This window comes from Vicugna pacos, chromosome 11, assembly GCF_048564905.1.
Source record: "Vicugna pacos chromosome 11, VicPac4, whole genome shotgun sequence".
In the NCBI taxonomy this organism is placed as follows: domain Eukaryota; kingdom Metazoa; phylum Chordata; class Mammalia; order Artiodactyla; family Camelidae; genus Vicugna; species Vicugna pacos.
The window spans coordinates 79,327,904-79,346,659 of record NC_132997.1 but is presented as its reverse complement, the minus strand read 5'-3'; the positions used below and the strand labels follow the sequence as shown (position 1 = coordinate 79,346,659).

At 48.6% G+C, this 18,756-nt stretch overlaps 1 protein-coding gene and 1 long non-coding RNA gene across 4 annotated transcripts in view; one reads left to right on the top strand and one right to left on the bottom strand.

Annotated features, from left to right (window-relative positions):
• Positions 1 to 1,279: 1,279 nt before the first annotated feature.
• On the bottom strand, positions 1,280 to 9,728 carry LOC140699411 (uncharacterized). The gene is made up of 2 exons (XR_012077563.1): positions 9,677 to 9,728; positions 1,280 to 1,803 (listed from the first exon to the last, which is right to left on the bottom strand). It is a non-coding gene; the product is annotated as an uncharacterized lncRNA (long non-coding RNA).
• Positions 9,708 to 18,756, top strand: part of SH3PXD2A (SH3 and PX domains 2A) — a 231,510-nt gene continuing 222,461 nt past the window's right edge. For all 3 annotated transcript variants that reach the window (XM_072971815.1, XM_072971814.1, XM_072971820.1), the window contains exon 1: positions 9,708 to 10,071. In XM_072971815.1, the coding sequence (XP_072827916.1) occupies positions 10,000 to 10,071 (72 nt within the window). In that variant the 5' untranslated portion in view covers positions 9,708 to 9,999. The remainder of the gene's footprint in view (positions 10,072 to 18,756) is intronic.

Genomic DNA, 18,756 nt, shown 5'->3' with positions numbered 1-18,756 from the left:
ACTTCACAGTACAGAGAATATGAAAAATAAGTTCTCAACACCCAGTTTTAACAAATATTAGCATTTTACCACATTCAGTGCCTTTTTAAAAGATGTGTGTTACTACAGTTATAGAACCTTCTGGTTCCTCTCTTTCACCAGAGGTTACCACTCTCCTAAAGTTCCTTCCTGTCCATTTTAATACCTAGATGTGTATTATGTGTAGTATTATTATCTTAATATTTACATGTTATATGTTGTAAGTATCCTTCTGCAACTTGCATTGTTTTTTCTCACCAGAATCTCATGGAGATTTATCTGGGCTGATTTGTTTAGTTTTATTTCATTCATTTTTTTTTCTTTTTTTATTGAGGTATGTCTTAGTTCTGGCTGCTATAACAAGAATACCACAAACTGAGTGATTTAAACAACAGACATTTAGTTCTCACACTTCTGGAGGCCAGTAAGTCCGAGATCAGTGTGCCAGCATGGATGGGATCTGGTAAGGGCCATCTTCTTGGTTTCCTAACATGAGGCAGGGTGTGTGTGTGTGTGAGAGAGAGAGATTGAGAAAGAGAGAACAAGCTCTCTTGTGTCTCTTTTTATAAGGGCACTAATCCCATCATGAGGGCTCTACCTTCATGACCTAATTATCTCCCAAAGAACCCATCTCCAAATACTGTCACCTCAGGGATTAGGATTTTAACATGTGAGCTTTGAGGGGACACAAACATTCAGTCCATAGCAAGCTATCACATTCATCCGCTGAAGTGTACAACTCTAGCGCACAGGTAAAACTTCCACCCGGATCAAGATGGAGACCATTTCCAGCACCCCACAGTTCTCTGTGCTCCCTCCCAGTTCACATTTCTGAGAGACAACCACTCATATGGCCTGTAGCACTGTAACTTAATTTGGATTGTTTTGAACATTGTATAAATGGAATCATACAATATGTGCTCTTTGAGTCTGTCTGTTTTTGCTTAGCATTGCTTCACCCAGTCTGCTGCACGAAGCTGTTTGCTCTTTATCACTGGTGTATAGTATTCTGCTGTGGTGAACTCTCTTTTGGTGGACATATACTAATTTCTCTTGGTTCTATATATTGGAATGAAATCGCAGAATCATAGTTTAGGTATACTAGACAAAGTTGAGTGATTGCAGCAGAGATCATATGGCCCCCCAGAGGTGAAAATTTTTACTGTCATTTGTTTAACAAACACTGAGGGAAACTTGTCACGTGTCAGACATTGTTCTCAGCACTGGTGGGTGTCATGGTAAGAAAACAGACCAACATCCCTTTGCTTACAGAGCTGGCATTCTTATGTTTTAACAATATCATGAATTAATCATCAGACATGATCTACATGGTTGCTTGGCTGTCCATTGGTGAGATTTTTCTATTTTGTTTCTAAAAGCCTGAGCAGTGATGACCCCTCATGTGTTAAGCAGAGTAAGCAGATTGGCCTGAAAGAGTGGGATTTTCCAAAGCTCTCCTGGCACAGATGGTCCAGTTCCTACCACAATAAACAGCATCCTCTGGTGGAAATCCAGAATCTCTCCTCACCGGCACCTCCCATCTCTGTGGAGTACTTCTGCAGTGTGCCTGTGCAGGATGCTTTGCACTTGGGGAGTGGGCTGGGCCAGCTCTGAACCTTGTCAGCAGACAGCTCTGTCACCCTCAGCTGCAAGGTCAAGGTCAATGTGCAGTAAAGCAGGGCCTAGTGCTGTTTCCTCGGAAGGAATGATTTGCTTTAAGTAACTTCAAACCTTTTAATATGCTTCCCAAGAAGTTAACTATGCAGAAGCTTCCTCCTCTTCCCCCTAAAATTAAAGAAAAAACAAGAACTCCAGAAAAATGGGAAACATCTGACCTTCATTAAAGTAAAACCAAACAAACAAAGTCAAAATATCTTCTAAAAGTTTGAAGCTGTATCCACGTAAGTTACTTTTACTCATAGCAAGCATATGAATGATATCATCCGGGTATGTAAAACCATGAGCTAAAGAATGACTTAGAAAATATTGCTTTCAGTCCATGTAATAAATGCCTTACTTTGAATGCAGGGGAAGAAATGCACACTTAATAGAAAATTTATTTCTTCCAGCCCTCGTTAAATAAGTGCTGAACAAATATTTTAAAAATACTAGAGAGTTGAAGGGGCCCAAAGTCTTGGTTTTTCTTGCCTAATTCATGGTTTCCTCCACCTAGACTGTAAGTGCCACAAGGGAGGGCACTCTTGTTTGTGGCCAAATTCCCATTTATGGAATAAATACAGGAGCATAGTGATTACTCAGCACACTGCCTGGCACAACACACAGCAGGGGCTTAGTAAACAGCTGCTGGTATTTCTGTTGTTATTGTTACTATTATTATTATTATTATTATTATTATCATGATTGTTATTATAGCTAAAAGGGACTTGTGATGTTGACTAGAGCAGCTCCCATATATGACGGACTCAAACAAAGTTAGAAAAATACGGAGCACTGTCATCCCACACATAAGCAGGTAAGAACCTATGATTGTCCTTAGCACCTCTGTTTCCCTCATCCCTGACAAACGTCACCAAACAAAGGCTGCTCTGCCTTCTAAAGTTCCCTTCGGCCCACCCAGGACCATCAGCAGCCTAGCCTAAGCTGTCATCACCTCTCGTAGTGTCCCACTGCAGAGCTACCAACTGTCCCCCTCACGCACCAGGCCCCTTCACCAGGGGACCATCCTCATCCTTTCAAAATGCAAATTTAAAAAACCTCAAACAACCCTTTTATGATTACAGAAGGACAGGTACACTATAGAATTTTTTAAATTTTTAAGTAAATCCATTTCAAACTTTATACCTCTACCCCCAGAGATTACCACCATTCATAACACCTTGCTCCGCCTTGATAACATTGGTCCCCATGATAATATTACATTTATTTGTATGATTTGTAAAACAATTTTTATCTTCCCCACAAGTGTAAAACTCCCTAAGGACAAGGACCTTTTCTGGTTTGCCCCAAGTGTAGCTGCTTTTCCTAACAAAGTAGATGACACAGGTTGATAACTTAACAAATATTCATTGAGTGAATAAATAAATGAATAACATCCTAGAAAAAGTAAACAGTAATTTAGTAGGTGTGTTTTGGGGTGTGGGGGCCACTCACACAAGCCCTCTTTCTTAGAATTAATTCCCCAACTCAGTCGATTGGCTCATGATAATCACATTTGTGCTACATGACTTCACCCCATAATAATTGACTGGATCAGGATGGACACATGGCCCAAGGTGGACCAATCAGATTGCTTTCCCTGGAAATTGGGCTCTAGACTCCAGAGGCAACCAGTCTCAGATGTGTCTGGAATTGAGGGACTGGTAGACGTTTGGGTGGTACGGGACTCATGCTATGTGGATGAAAAAGCAGAGAAAAACGGTCTACAGATGGAAAAGAATAAGACAGACACAGAGTGCTAAGCAGAGATAAGAGGTGGAGAAAACTTTCCTGTTTTCAAAGATTTGCTACTTTGTGGTTCTGCTCCGAGAAGCCAGATGTCCATGGATAATGAGACACCACTGTACATTGGAAATAGTCTCCTCTCCTTTTTTTTTTTTTTTAGCTGGCTCGGCTCAATTTCCAGTACTTGAAAATCAAAGCGTCTCAACTAAAACATGTGCTCTTTATATATAAGGCAGTAAGATTAATCGAAGTGATCACAGTTATCTGCCTGGGGCAATACTTTGTGGATGACAAAATCCCAGCCAGATTCACCCAGGTGGGAAAACCCAGCCTACTAAGGCTTCCTCTGCCTGCCCTAGCCTGTTGGGTAAGAAGTGAACCGACAATGGGATATCTTCTGCTCGAGACAGAGGGCAGGACATCAGCTGGAGCCAGACTTGACTTTTGGGAGTCTGGAATCTTTTACCTGAAATAGATGTGTGGATTCAAATAGGATGAAGAACAGTAATTTCTACGACATTTCTGAATAGAGAACTGGGGACGGGGGGAAGAGGTCAAACCAAAACCAGACTCATAATTTTGGTTATTTGTGGCTTAAGACTATTTTAAGAAACTGGCTTTGAATTTCCCAAGGGGTTTTTTTTCCCCCTGTTCTTTTTGTCATCTAGTGGACAACTCAGGTTTTGCTGGCTTCTGGAAAATCCAGGGGATTTTGAAAAAGAAAATCTGTGGTGGCCTCTGGTTAAAATAGAACTATGCACACCAATCTTATATACCAAGATGATGCTGGGAAGCCCCTACCAGGGAGAAATACACTTGAAGGCATGTTCAGTAGTTGAGATGGATGTATGAAACCATCCACACCCTCATCCCTGAAGGTCTCAAAACACAATGGGCTACTTTGGAGACCAGATGTCCTGTCAATGTTAAGGATGCAGTCTGGAGTTACGGAATAATATTTTTTTCCTCTGTGAATCTAATTATGTCCTTGGCTTCTTTGGCCATGCAAGTTAGCAGACTTGTTCCTGGCATTCCAGGAACACGGTCATTTGCTAAGGCTGGAACTTGAAGTGGTTCTATAAAAAAATTCCGTTGCATAAGGACCTCACCAGAGTCAAGGCTAAGATGGGAGGCTGAGACCCTTGTTGGCACCATGTAAAGAAGCCCGTCAAAGTTTTGCTGATGAACTTACTGTGTTGGGAGTCAGAGAGGCAGTTTCCACCACCTGGTGGTTTGGCAAGCAAGAGGGGCCTGTTATTATGGCTGCAATTAGTGAACAATGGGGCAGAGCAGACAGGGCAATTCTGGCGTCTCATCCTGGTCCCATTCCCCAGCAACCAGGGAGAGGAGAAGTCTGGCCCGTAATTTACTTCCCTCGAGAGAAAATGGAAGTTGACCTCATTGTCTACTCCAAATTCAGGAGGGACTGTTCTCAAGACACTCCCCAAACATAAGTCTATAAGGGCTGATTTGAAAAAGAGAAAGAAAGAAGGAGAAGAAAGAGCAAAGAAAGAGAGACAAATGAACACCTTGGACTGCTTATAGTCTGTACCCTGGCAGGCTATCGGTACTAGGCCCTTGTGCTTGTTCCTGCCAGAGGTCAGCCAGGGACGGAAAGGGATACAAAGCAGGGCCAGCTGCTTTGAGTTAAAGGTGCTAAAACCACTTTGGCCAGGAGGGGGCCCCAAATTTCAGTCAAATTTGCACATCTCTGGGTAACACATTAGACCCATTAGACTTCACTTTATATAATATTTATCCACATCCCAGAGCATGCACAGGACCAGAAGAATCACCAGAGACCCAGCTCTGGGACATGACTTCAAGGCCACAAGGCTGGGTTGTGGTTGAGCGGGACTAGAACCCAGGTTGGATAAGTCCTGCTCTGGAACGCTCTTCAATTCTTAGGCATCGCTTTCATCAGCAGCATTTACAAATACCTAATTTTAAAAGACAATCATTTATCGGGTGCCTGGCACATATAAAGCTCTGTGTGTAGCAGATGGCCAAGGTGCTATGGTTGGGGTGGGCAGGGAAAGCATGGTGCCAGAGTTAAGTTCATGGTCCTCAAGACCTTCACCAGCTTCTTATTGGTTTCAAAGTCACAACCTAAGCACCGCAAAGTTAAGAAATAATAAAAGATGTAAACGGGTTCAGTACAGTAGTGGCTGAGCTGTCATAGGGCAATGGATGATTTGGAATGAATGTTTAGTAATGTAACTTTTCACTACTTTTGTGTATTTATTGTCTTTGGGATGGTCACGAAGACTACATGGGAGAGGAGGTGGGGTAAGCTCTGCATATGAAAGCTGATAGGATTTGCATGTGCACAAAAGGTCTGTGGAGTCGAACACCATGTGGTCCCTGTCCTCGAGGAGGGTCCTGCCTGGATGGGGGATCCAGGCAGCCTGTGATGCTTGTGTGAATGGAGAATTGGAACGAAGGACTCTGGGGTTCAAAGGAGAGCAACATCTTGGATCTGCAGGTGTCTGTAAATGCACTAAGGGTGCTCATTCAATGAACTCTGCTCGCATGTGAACAGGCTCATAAGCGTGGTGGAGGATAAAGATGGCAGGACTCCCTGGCTGTGTGGCATCAGGCAGCTTGCTTAGTTTCTCTCCACTGCAGTTTGCTCCCCTATAAAATTAAGGAGTAAATAACTTCGCTGGTCCCTTCCAGGTGGAAAATTCTTTGGTTCTAAGCATCCTACAGTTTTGTTTTGAAAAATCAGACTTTTAGGTACCAACCAATTTCCGTCTATATTTTGGGTCCTCTTTTCCCTTATTTATCGTAACCAAAAAAATTTTTTCTGCAATTATATTTTGTCATTTGAACTCACGCAATGAAATGTCCTTGGATTGGAGTCATCCCCAGTTCATGGATGGAGGTGGCAAAACGGATTTACGTAATTTTCTCAACCAGTACTTGCTCCTTGAGCAGATGTTTTCAATACAAACCACCCATTGTACCTACTATGTGTCAGGCATGTTGGGTATTGAATGAACGAGACACAGTCTTGTCTCTAAGGAGCCTTCAGCTGGTCTCAGTCGTTGCTGGGGAAGTGCCAGGCACATGTGAGGCACTCAGTAAATGTGTGTTGCACAGAAAGTCATGCCTAAGGCACTGTGGGAAAGAAATCTGTGTGAGGTTGAAATGTACCCAGGGAAGAAGGAAGAGCCTGTACCATTTTATAGTCTTTTGGCTGTACAGCCCCAGGAGGGAAAATAGATTTTTCTCCCACAAGTATTAATAACTTCTGTCCAACTAATCCCCAGGGATCTTGGCACCACAGGGTTGGGGTCAGGGCTGGTGCTCAGTTGCTCCCTCCAACTGAGGTAATTGGGGAGCACAGGGGGAAGTTGGGAGTACTGAAGTTGTGCTTCAAGACCCCGAATTTAGAAGATGTCAAGTTGTGTGGGATTTCTTAGGCTGGAAGAAGGCCAGCCATCACCTTGTAGGTGAGCACCGAGGCACTAGGGCAGCAAGGGAACATGGAACCCTCTGTCTCTCCTCTACATCTCTTGTGCTTAGGGCCACGTTCAGATCCTGACCCAGAAGAAGGAGGGTGAGTGGGAAGGCACTCACCAGGGGACCCAGGGCAAGCCAACCCCCTCCTCTTCTTTCCTTCCAACAGCTGAACACCAGCTCCCCTCACCAGGGGCTTTTCAGGCTTAATTAGCACTTCTGGAATACCTTGCAGCCCCAGAGGAAGAGTGGCTGAGTGCCATTACGAATCTTTTCACCTTGAACCCACAGACTGTCTTGATTCTTCATCGGAGGCCCTCCTAGGCTCCCACAGCCCAGCCCTTCCCTTGAGGAGCTCAGAGATGAGGGTCTAGCCCGGGTCTACCCTGGGTCTATCACCTTGCTCAAGGAAGTGATGCCCTGTTTCCTCCTTTCCCCATCACTGAGCATCACTGCCAGATCACCTTTTCCCAGGACATCTACTCCAGCATCCACAATGGTTTTCTATCATCTTCTCCGATAGAGAAGCCCTGTGCCTAGTGTCAAGATCTCTCATGATCTGGACACCTTATTTCTTTTTCCTGTGCCTCACCCCCTTCACTGACCCCTTCCCCGGGTAGACACTGTCCTCCTGGCCCTCTGCCTGTTGCCCACAGGTTCAGGCTTCAGGGTCCTCACTCCACTTTTTCTTCTCTCCTTGATCATTCAACAAATTCTTGTATAGTGACTACTACTGTGTATAAGGTACAGTACTTGGCTATATGAAGAGTGCAAAGAAGTATAACTTACAGCCAGTCCTTGTGTACCAGGTGTTTTCAGAGGAAATGAAGTGTGTTATGAACAAATATGCACATGTCAAAGCAGCTCAGGGCAAGTGCAGCTGGCTTGGAGGAGTCCAGAGGAGACAAGAGTATTCCAAGGTACTCCAAACTCTGCCCATCCTCCAGTCCCCTGTGCAGGGACAGCCTCCTCCAAGAAGTTCTCCTTGATTACTCCAGGCCTCTATTTTCTGGAAACCTAATGCACATTTTATTGGATATAATCTTAATGATATCCCCGTTTCTCATCTGGACTCTCCTCTTTGAGGGAAGGGATGAGCATTTGTCAATTGGATTCAGTTTTCAGTTCCACTAACATTAACTGAATTCTCTCACTCTCTCTTATGTTTTTAAATGCCTTGTAAATGAACACAGCATAGGTGCTCAATCAATCCTAAAATTCTAGAATTTTAGAGAAGAAATTTTTAAAAAATACTTATTTTTTAAATGTCAAACGCCCTACATGCTAATAACAAAAAAACAAAGAACTCAAAACTGTCTCCACAGGAGTTACTACTAAGTTTGGAGTGTGTGTTGGGAGGAACCTTAAAAGACCATCTAGATCAGCACCTATATTTCACAAATGAGAACGCTGCAGTGACTCCAATGCCTGTGGTATTAAGTGATTTGTTCCAGGTCAAATACTTAGATAGCAACATCGTTTGATGTTCTAGCATCCTTCCTGAAGAAAGTTGGGAGGATAGTGAGGCACTCTGTACCAAGCAAATGTGGACTAAAGTCTTAGGTTGCTCCATGGGTTCTGACAGTGCAGAGAATAAAGTATTACTATAGTTAGGTTGTGAAACCCTTGGCCTGCATTTCAGATGCTTTACACTGGTCTACAGTCACAAAGCTTATTGTGACTGTGAAACAATAGAATTAGTTGTGAAAACACTACTTTAAATATTTGAAACTAGAATGGAAAAAATATTTTGAAATAGATGGTGGATGGGGGGGTTAAATTAAATTCAGTAGCAATTGTGCCTCGAGTCCAGAGATTGGCAAGTGGCTTATAAAGTCAGTTTTCCAAACCAGAGGGAGAAGCGGTGAGAAAGCCAGCGCCTAGGGCCGATGTTGAGCTGGCCCCCTAACCCAACCCAGTGGATTTTCCCATCACCGTGTGCCCTCTTCCCTCCTCACCGACCTGGGGAGGGTCCCAGGGAAGCCCTGGGCTTAAGACAGTGGTGTTCTACAGTCTTGCAACCTCACTGGTAAATGATATCACAGGCTGGTTACCCAGGCCCAGATCGATGGACGACTCAGACAACGGATCGATCACATTTCAGGAGAGAATTTACCCTTTGTGACCTGCAGCGGGGCAGGTGGTTTATCAAAAGAGGCTCTGGCTTGAAGGATTTAATGCCGGCTGCTTCCCCATTCCTGTCTCCTCCTCAGAGGGCCTGGGCAGTAACAGCAGGGTAATAAACTACTTTTCATTAAAGAGATCTGGGGGATAGGAGTGAGAAGAAGCTGTAAAGGTGGGGACGGAAAGGCACAAATCTGCTCCAAGGCGGAAAGCCAGGGTTGGGGCGCTCTGGGTTCCCTTCCCCCCGCCCCTCCTCCCTCCGATGCCACCCTGAGTTTCTGTGCCCGGTGAAGTAGCCCAGCGCCGCGCCAGGCCGCTGGCCGCGCTCTCGTCGCGGTGGGGGCCCGCGGGCCCGCCCGAGTCTCTCCGGCCTGGCGGCAGCCCCCTCCCCGTCGCCCCGAGCCCCTCCCCCGGGCCCGAGCCCCTCCCCGCGCGCTTCCCCTCTCTCCCCTCCCTTCCCTTCCCTGCCTGCCCGGCCCTGCCTCCGCCTCCTGCGCCCACAGACTCCGCCAGCGCCGAGCCCCCCGGAGCCCGAGCGCGGCGAAGGGGCGCCGCTGGCCCCTCCCCAAGCGCGCTGACAGCAGGCTCCGGGGCCCCCGCCCCGTCCCCTCGCTGGCGGGACACACCCCCGCCCCTCCTCTGCTCCGCCAGTTCCCGCCGGACCCACCGGGCAGCGGAGAGAGCGGGCGGGCGAGCCCCAGAGCTGTGGCGGCGGCGGCGGCGGCGTCAGCGGCAGCAGCAGCGGAGGCGCGCGAGGGAAGGGGCGCGCGGCAGGCCCACGGGGAGACGCCCGGGCGCACGGAGCCCGCGTGCCCTTAGGACTGTCCCCGCCCCACGGCCGTACCTGTAGGCGCCGGAGCCCGGGCAGCGGCGCGCCGGGCTAGGGTGGCGGGTGGCCCCGGGGACCCGGGAAGCGGGAGAAGGAGCCGGAGCCCGACCGGGATGAGAAGGTGACGCCGCCGGGGGGCGCCACTCGCTTTGTGGGGGAAGATGCTCGCCTACTGCGTGCAAGATGCCACCGTGGTGGACGTGGAGAAGCGGAGGAATCCCTCCAAGCACTACGTGAGTACCCCCTACCAACCCCTGCGGGGGGCTGGTCAGGACCCCCCTGAGGGTCCCCGGGCTGCCCCTTGCCCCTGCCTGCTAAGTCCCGAAGCTAAGTGCCCACAGGGCAGCCCTCAGCAATGGAGTTTCTTCGCAGGGCTGTGATCTCCCGGGAAGCCTTTTCTGACCTTCCTCCACTACCCTCCCCCCCAACGCCCGTTTTCTTTTTTTGGCATTGGAATTGGCAAGTGGCTGCCCTTGTCTGTTACAACGGTGAAGTCATCTGTCCGCCTGAGCTTTGATGGATGATGGGGGGGAGCGTTCGTCAAACCCTCGCTGGGAAGCTCCGTTGGGAAAGAGCATCTTCCCGGCTCTCCCTGGGGGCTCGGGTCGCTCGCGCTCACACAGAGATGTTTTCAGAGGCTTGCTCTGGGGAAGGAAACCTTGCGAGATCCTCCCACTTTTGCTCTAATCTCTGCCTCCCTAGGCCTGGGTCTGGGGGACAGAGGGAAGCCAACGCCCCCCCCCGCCCCACCTCCACCCTCAGCCCTGAGCTTTGATTTGTTTCTTAAAGCCATTGTGTCCGTCGGTGTGAGGAGATCTGTGGCTTTTCCTTTTATCCCTCCTCTGGACGTGACCCTTAACCAGGTTCATTTCCTCTTAAGTGATGCTCCATCTCCAGACACGAGGAGGCAAATGTTTGCTGTGGTCTCCGAGGAACGGCCGGCTGCCCCTCCCCCTTCCTTCTCCAAACTTAATGAGAAGGGGCTAAGGTTGATTGAACTCCGGGCCTGTGGGACGAGTCCTCTTTCATCTCAGCCCATCCTGTCTTCCCATCCTTCCCACCTTAGGAAGTAAACACTGTGTCCTTGACGCCTGACAATGCCAGTCTGAGCGGCTTTGCTCCTGTACCTGAGATAGAAGAGATAGACAGCAGGGCATCCAAAGCCGAAGAACTGCATCTTATCTGCAAATTAGGCACTCAAAGGAGCATTTAGTATGCTCAAAGCATTAATTTTATCAATTAAAACAGGCTGTTGGTTGCTGCTGTAGACAGCACATTGATCTCTGAAATGCCTTTTATTTCCTTGTTGCAAGGGGACTGGGATTTGTGCTAATGTCAGCCTCAGGCTACTCTTTCTATCTTTATCCTCAATAGCTCTGATCTTTGGGTTTCTTTATAGTGGAATAAATGGGCCTGGGCTCAGGTTGGGGAGGAGGTAAACCAATGAGTCTGGTTCCTGACCCAACAGAGAGGTGGGTGCTGGTGGGAGAGTTGTTCCTTTTGTGTTATCTGGCTCAGCAAGCGTCTTCTCCTACTGTTTCAAGAAACCTCTTTTTGGAGAAGTTGGGTCACCATGTGGTCACCCCGCTCTGGGGACAGATGTCCATTTGCAAATCCCAGAACTTATTATGAAGTCAGTCTTCCTAACTTCTTTTCTCAAACGTTGCAGGCCAAGTTTTAGGGGTTCTTTCCTAGTCCTCAGTTAAGGTTGGTACTGCTTTCAACAGATGGCACTCTCTGCTCTGAGACCCAGGCAGGTGCTTTTCCGGACTCTGGATTTTAGTTGAAACAACAAATCTTAGCTTTGACCAATGATGTCCACTTACTGGCAACAAGGCAGGAGTGTTACTGAAGCCTGGGGACCCACTGCAGACGGTGTTGAGAGGTGGTTAGTGCTGAGGTTCTGACTTGGAGGCTCTTGTTCAAAGCCACTGACTAGCTATGCAAAGTTTTTTAACCTCCGTGGGCCTCAGTTTCCTTATTTTAAAAGTGAGGATAATAATAGTATCTACTTCATAGGGTTGTCTGGAGAATTAAATGAGATCATCCATGCAAAGCACTTAGCGCAGTTCCTGGCACGTACCAAGCACTCATTAAATGGTAGCTTATTATCTGTGCGATGCTGACTAAGAAAGCACTTTTGAAAAGCAGCTATTAATGGTCTGGAAAGAAGGAAGAAAGATTTGGGGTTTTAAGATTGATAATAACTTGTTCTACGTGAAAAATACAAAAGAAGTCCTGTCTGAGTCCCTTGAAATGATCATTTCCTCCCTTTTTATGGACAGTGTTTTCCAGAACATCTTGGCTTCCCGTGTAAGAATCAATGACATTATGTTTGGGGCCGGGAGTGATGTCACTGAGCAGATGGGGCCATTCAGAGCTCTCCCAACTCAGGTTGGGGAAAACAGTTAAAGGAGAAAATGTTGTATATTGTGGAATTGTGGAGCTGGCAGGTACCCAAGGACTCATGTGGCTCCACCCCCTCACTTTACAGATGAGGAGACTGAGAACCAGATGGGGTAAAGTCACTTGTGACTCAGCACCTGAGTCTAACTGGCCTTCTGCTCATGGAGTGGATTTGGTTCATCAAAGGACCCTGAATGTCTGGTTGGGATTGATGAGGAAGACAAATATCTGGTGACAACAAGAGGTTCCTGCATGTTTGGGGCATTAATGCATAACATAAGGAGAGGGGCCCTTTAATAGAAAGTGGCGGTGGGGCCAACAGGGCAGGAGGAGCAGGGCTGGCAAGGCTGTGCCTCTGAAGCTTAGGATCGCCTCCTCTCTTGGCCTTTGCATGGCGGACACCACACACCAGCAGGTCAGGTGTTCTGGCCAAGGCACTCTGGTGTGGGTAGCTGGCAGGACAGGCTGCATTCAAGTCGCATATGTTCTGGCAGCCCTCTGCACTAACGAAGGCTGCCTTCTTCCCGCCTCCCCTCCACTGATGGTGAATTCCGAGTCTGCGGTTTGGCAAATTGCAGAGCAGAGAGACTTTTGGGACGTGCACGTTAGCCGGCGCTAGCTGATGAGAGGCCTGGGGCCCAAGCAGGAGGGGCTCTGCTGGCTCCAGAACGCTGGGAACACACTGCAAAGTTCTTCCCAGGACACCCAGTGAAGGGTGTGCTTGTCCCTGTGATGAGGGAGAACTGCCTGGACACCGAGGGTCTTGTGCTTTTGGTCTGTTTATGAAAGGCAGGCAAGTGACCTCCATCGTTTGAGGTGCTTTCAGCCCTTGGCTTCCTTCCTCTCTGCCAGGCTCCCTGCATGGAGTTGGGCTCCTCTCTTAGCTTTTATGTGCTGCCCTTGGGGAGACCTTAGGTAAACTGGCTTTGGCCTCTAACCACTTGTCTTTCGAATGGTCCTGATGATGCTGGATGCCAACTGCAGATACCTTCGTTTGAAACTTTCCATAAGGATGTAAGTTCCAGTTCACGTGATTCTTTGACCTCACGCGCGTGTACAGGTGTAAGTCAAGTCCTGTGATGGTGGGGAGGAGCTCGTGCATCTAAAACAAACAAGAGATTATTTGTTGGGATTTGGGAGGCGTTGCACTTTCACAGTCGTTTCCTTTCCTGATTGTTTATTTCAGACAAATCCCAGTCATGAATGTTCTGATCGTCTACAGGACTCTTCAGGGAGTGCAAATAAAAGCCTGTGTTAGCAGTTACCATCAGTGCCAAATGCTTAATATGCATGATTTCATGTGATTCCTACAGTTTATCAAATGTCCCCTCATGTACCCTAACATGGGACTGGTTCTTTGATTCCTTCATGCAGATGGGTGAACTGAGACTTGGAGAGGTTGCTCAGGGGCTCCCAGTTAGTACAAGGCAGATCTGGGCCAATTCAGGTCACTCCACCTCCTGAGGAAGACATGAATGTACAGTGGGGCCCTTCTCCTCCACTGGAGTCTGGTTGGGGAGCCCAAGCTCAGGTTTACATGACAGAGAGAGAGCGATGCAGGGTGGTATTTGAGGACTGGCTCACTGTGTGGGACACCTTGTGCCATGGATGTGAGTGTGTGGTGGGCAGTGGAGGAGGTCACTGTGAGGCAGAAGGAGTGGAACAAATCCAAGATGATATTTGCTCCCCAGTGATGCTTGAGGTGATAAAGTAAGGATCCACCCTGTAGAAATAATGCACTCTCCTGTGTGTTCAGAGCATCAGAGGTTTTGTTCTTGGTCCTGGGAGCTACATTTTTAGGAATTGGCCCCAGACCCATTCATTTCTCTGCCCTTCATTTTTCCTTTAGCCCCATGGGAGGAAGGGTGTGCACTTGCAGTGTGGAAAGGGTCTTCTCAGGCCAATTCCACTGTGGAATGAGTGGTGTTGGGCAGATCAGGGTTTGAATCCCACCTCTGACTCATCCTAGGTGTGTAACCTTGGGCCGCCCACTCTGGGTCTCAGGGTCCTTACATATAACCTCATGGGGCTTTTGGGAAATTGATCTGAGATAATTTGGGGTAAAGCTTCCATTTAGTACCTGGCCCCTATTGTGGGTACCCCACATAAACTAGTTTCCATCACATGCTCCTGATCACCAAAACACTTCAAGTACATTTAGGACCTTAGGTGAAGCTGCGAAAGAAGGGAAGACTGAGGCAAAAAGGAAGGCCCAGCTGTTCGGTCTGATGGGAAAGTGGGCTACATGCCCCGTGGAAAACACCCAACATACAAGAGAACCAGATAAACAAGGAGCAGCTGTTCAGACCTGGAGGGCTTCCTGGAGCTGACCTAGCGATGGCTTCCTGGTATGTTGGGAAGGAGGGAATGAACATGGATTGGGGGAGAGGAGTAGAGAAGTGCTCCAGGAAAGGGCAAGGTCAAATAGGATCCCAGCCCCAAGGTCAGTGCCACACATGGCGTAGCACTCTTTCCTGCTTTCTCTCTGTCTCTGTCTGTCTGTGTGTCTCTCTTTCTCTCACACACACAAGAACAGTTTCTTCTCCTTCTCCAAGGAGGGAAGTGATCTAGGGGTGATTCACAGGTCTAACAAGAATTCCTACTCATGGAACAACCGACCACATCCTTCAAGGCTGTTGGAGGAGGGGGGCCAGCCAGCCATCTTTCATGACCCTCTTTAGAGCCGAGTGAGGGTTTGGGGGAGCAAATCAGGACTGGAATCACTGTGTGTGGTGGCAAGCAGAGGGGAGGCGTAGGGAAGGGAAAAATAAACCTATTTGATGTCATAGGAGACCGATTCCAGCTCCAGAAATATAAGCGCCAGCTGCTGCATTTTCCAAAGAGATATTCCGGGGCCAGCATGAGTTAATGGCCAGTGGAGGCTGTGAATTAGAGGAGTGTTGTTAGGACTTCTGACTTTGGGGTTTGCACAGCAGTCCCTGGAAATTGCCTTCTAATTTCCTCAGCCTGAGTCATTGACCAGACTATTTCTTGGCCAGAAAATGTCTAACAGGCAACTCTGTTCTCTTCTGCCTCTTCAGTAAATAAAAGAAAACAAATAATGGAGTTACGTATACGATCGTCACGCTTACTCCTTTGGAGTTCTGAGAATCCAGGAAAGGGATCATGGATTAGGACAGGGATCCAGGGAACAGGAAGGACAAAGGGGTGTGTGTGGGAAATGAGGTGGAGATTCTGGCTTTGGAAATAGGTTCTGAGCCAGGGCCAGAGGTGTTCTTGGCCATGGCCCCTGCCAAAAATAATGGAAGAGTCCAGTAGGGTGATCAGTGTTTCAAGAGGCGATTCCCAGAGCTGAGTGTGACTCCTCGCCTGGGCTGGGCTGCTGCTCCCTGTAGTGGAGTCAGGATGTGAGGGCAGGAGGTTGGGAGGGCCAGCCCCAAGAAAGCCCCTCTCACGTCCCCGAGGAACCTCTGCAAGTCACATCAGCAACAGTGCTGAGCAGAGTCCAGCGAGGATGTCAAGATGCAGCAGGAAGGGGAAGAACCAATATATGAGTACCTACTACGCACCAGGAAGTGCAGAAGACACCTTTCAGAGGGAGTTTTATTGACGTGTCCTAACAGCCAGGTGACGTAGGTAGGTGTTTCTACCCCCACTTTACAGAGGCGGACATTGAGGCGCAGAGAGTTTAGGTGACTCTCACTCAGAGTAGTTCAGTGGCAAGGCTGGGATTCATACCCTGGCCTGTGACACCCGAGACTGTGAGCTTGTCGCTTTCTTCCCCATTAGAGCCGGGTCAGTGAGAGAGGGGCGTGAAAAGAAAGGAGTCCGGGCCGCACCTCCTGAGAGGGTGACGTGTATCCGGAAGGCTGTTTTGTCAGAGACACACACATAGCCCGGGCTGTGGTATCCCTGGGCTGGAGCCCTCTCTCTACCACTCACTACCATGGGACCTGGTGCAGGTTACTTTTTCCTCTGTGCCCCAGTTTCTTCATCTGTTAAAAAAAATACAAAAAGAAAATAGGACCTAGCTCAAATGGTTGTGGTGATGATTAAATGAGTTAATCAATGTAAAGAGCTCACAACAGTACCTGGTACGTATTAAGCGCAACTTAGGCTTTTACTCTAATAACGGTTGCGTCCTAAAGCTTCAGGAGAGGGAGCGCTCTGTGAACTGGAGTTTTCAGGGAAGACTGGCTGGGGAAGGCAGGCTTCGTGATGGGCCTTGAGGAGTAATTAGGACTTGGATGGGAAAGAGTGGGATTTAGAGGGGAAAAAGAGGGGAGGGGCATTCCAAGAAAGGGAAAAGCAAAGGTGCTGGAGGTGGAACGAGGAAGGAAAACATGGGCAAACCCCACGTGGGGGAGAAGGAGAAGGAGGGGGGTGGCCTCACTTGCCCGCTGAGGGAACTCAGAGTTTATTGTGAAGACACCCCCGCACCTTCCGTTACTCCCAGGATTTCGGGGGAAGGGCAGCTGGATGTCACTATGGGGTCCTCCTGGCAGGCCCCAGAGCTGGCTCTATTGCTGTTCTTGTGGTTGTGGCTGAAACAGCGACATAAGGACGGGGACTGTTTCTGCATGTCCTTGTTGGGGGCTTTTCAGTTGGCAGGCCGGAGCCCAGCCCCTCTGGGTTTATAGCTCTTACTCGGAGGGGTCAGGCTGCCTCATAAAAGTTGATTGCACCCCAGAGGTCTTGGGGAAGGAGAGGGGAGGAGGAAGGGGGAGTAGTAAGGAATGAGGCATCAGCTGCTTTGGGCCTCGGTGGTGGAGGGCCCTGGCTGGTAGGGCCTGAGGCAGTGGCCGTGTGTCACAGCGCGGTCCTTTCCATCCGCCTTCCCCAGCACTGCCGCTGAAGCCCCCAGTGGCAGAGAGAGGAGACCTCTGTCCTTGAAGGGCCTGGGGGCTAATATTAAACAGCTTACTGAGCGCCCAGGACGTCTCTGAAGTCTGTGTTACCTAAAACATTCAGACCGGTGTTGCTTTTTATTTTAACATCTTTCTGAACCTGATTTCATTTTAAATACAGTGCTTCAAGTTATCTCTTCATTTATTTCACCCTTACTCCACTGCCAGATACTCCAGTAAGCCTGATTCTTTAGGGAAAATGTAATAATAAAAATAACAGCGAACATTTCTGAAGGTTTCTATGTGCTAAGAGTTTTATGCAAAAACTCTCCAAACGGCATGCTGAAGTGTATAGTCACTGCTGGCATCCACCCTGTGCACGTGAGGACGCCGAGGCCCAGAGAGTTTAAATAAATTGTGGAACATCACACAGCTTCTTACTTTGTGACCTAGGCCTGCTGTCTCCAAAGCTGGCCCTGTCCCCATAGTGGCTGTGCAGTCCTTGATCACATCATACCTGGGGAGACCGGGCCCCGAGGAGATTCCACCTGAGGCCTGGCTGGTTGGCTTCTCAAGACATGAGACCTTCCACCTGTCACCTTCCCCATTAGCTCTCCATTTGCCCATCCAGAATATGGGCTGATTGCTTCCTTTCTGGCCTGCCTTGCAGAGGGGGGTGGATATGATAACGGCTTTGGAAAACACTGAGCCCAGGGGAAATAGCTTTGGGGAAGGGTCCTAGACCCCTCAATCTGGTTTCTTAATCATTTGGAAAGGGGATGCATTATAAAAAGGAGCATTTCCTGACGCCAGGGCGTTTTTAGACAAGGTTTCCCTGCCATACTGTTTCCCACAAGAAGCCTGTAGCCAGGTCAACTCAGGATCACTTTAGGCTCACTCAGGGTCACTCAGTGAAGATGTTTTCTAGAAAACCACCTCTGGGAACTACACTTAGCTTCTTTCTAAGTGCCTGTCGTTTATGTGGACAGATAGAGACAGCGATTTCCGGTCCCACCTCTCCCTGCTGTTACCTGAGGGGAGGAAGTGACATCCAGGGGGCTGAGTTAGCAAAGGGGAAACAGCTGTGCTTTCTGACCCTCCACTCTTTCTCTGGCCCTTTGCTGTCATTTCCCTTTGCCTGGTGAGGAAGCCACCCTCCCTAAGCCTGGGTGGAGGCGCGTGGTGGGGGGCAGGGGTGAGGGTGGAGGTGGGACAGGATCCCTTCCTCTGTGTGTGTCAATGCAGTGTAAATTATGCAGTGGGGCGTATGGGGCCCTCCTGTCTGTCTCTGGGCTCCCTGGAGCGTGAACTTCGGGCCTGGCGGAAATTGATCACTCTTATCTGACGGCAACTCCAGGGAGTGAGGGGTGGGGGTGCTGCCCAATGCTGATAGTGAACTTGCAGGGCGTCCCAGGTGGGAGAAGGGATGGCGTGGGTTGGGCCAGTCTGTACTTTCATCACTGCATGGTGTCCAGTAGAGAGCCCTGGCTGTTTCCCTTTTTCCAGGAATGTTCTCACTCAGTGATAAAGGAGACCTTGACCTGCATTATGTGGACGCCATCATCATACAGCTTCCATGTATTGAATTCCTGTTTTGTGCCAGGCGCTGCCAGGCCCTTACTTATAACCTTTGGTCCTGACTCAGCCCTGAACGTATGAATTTTACTCATATGGAAACAGGATGAGAAAGTTTAGGTCGCATTG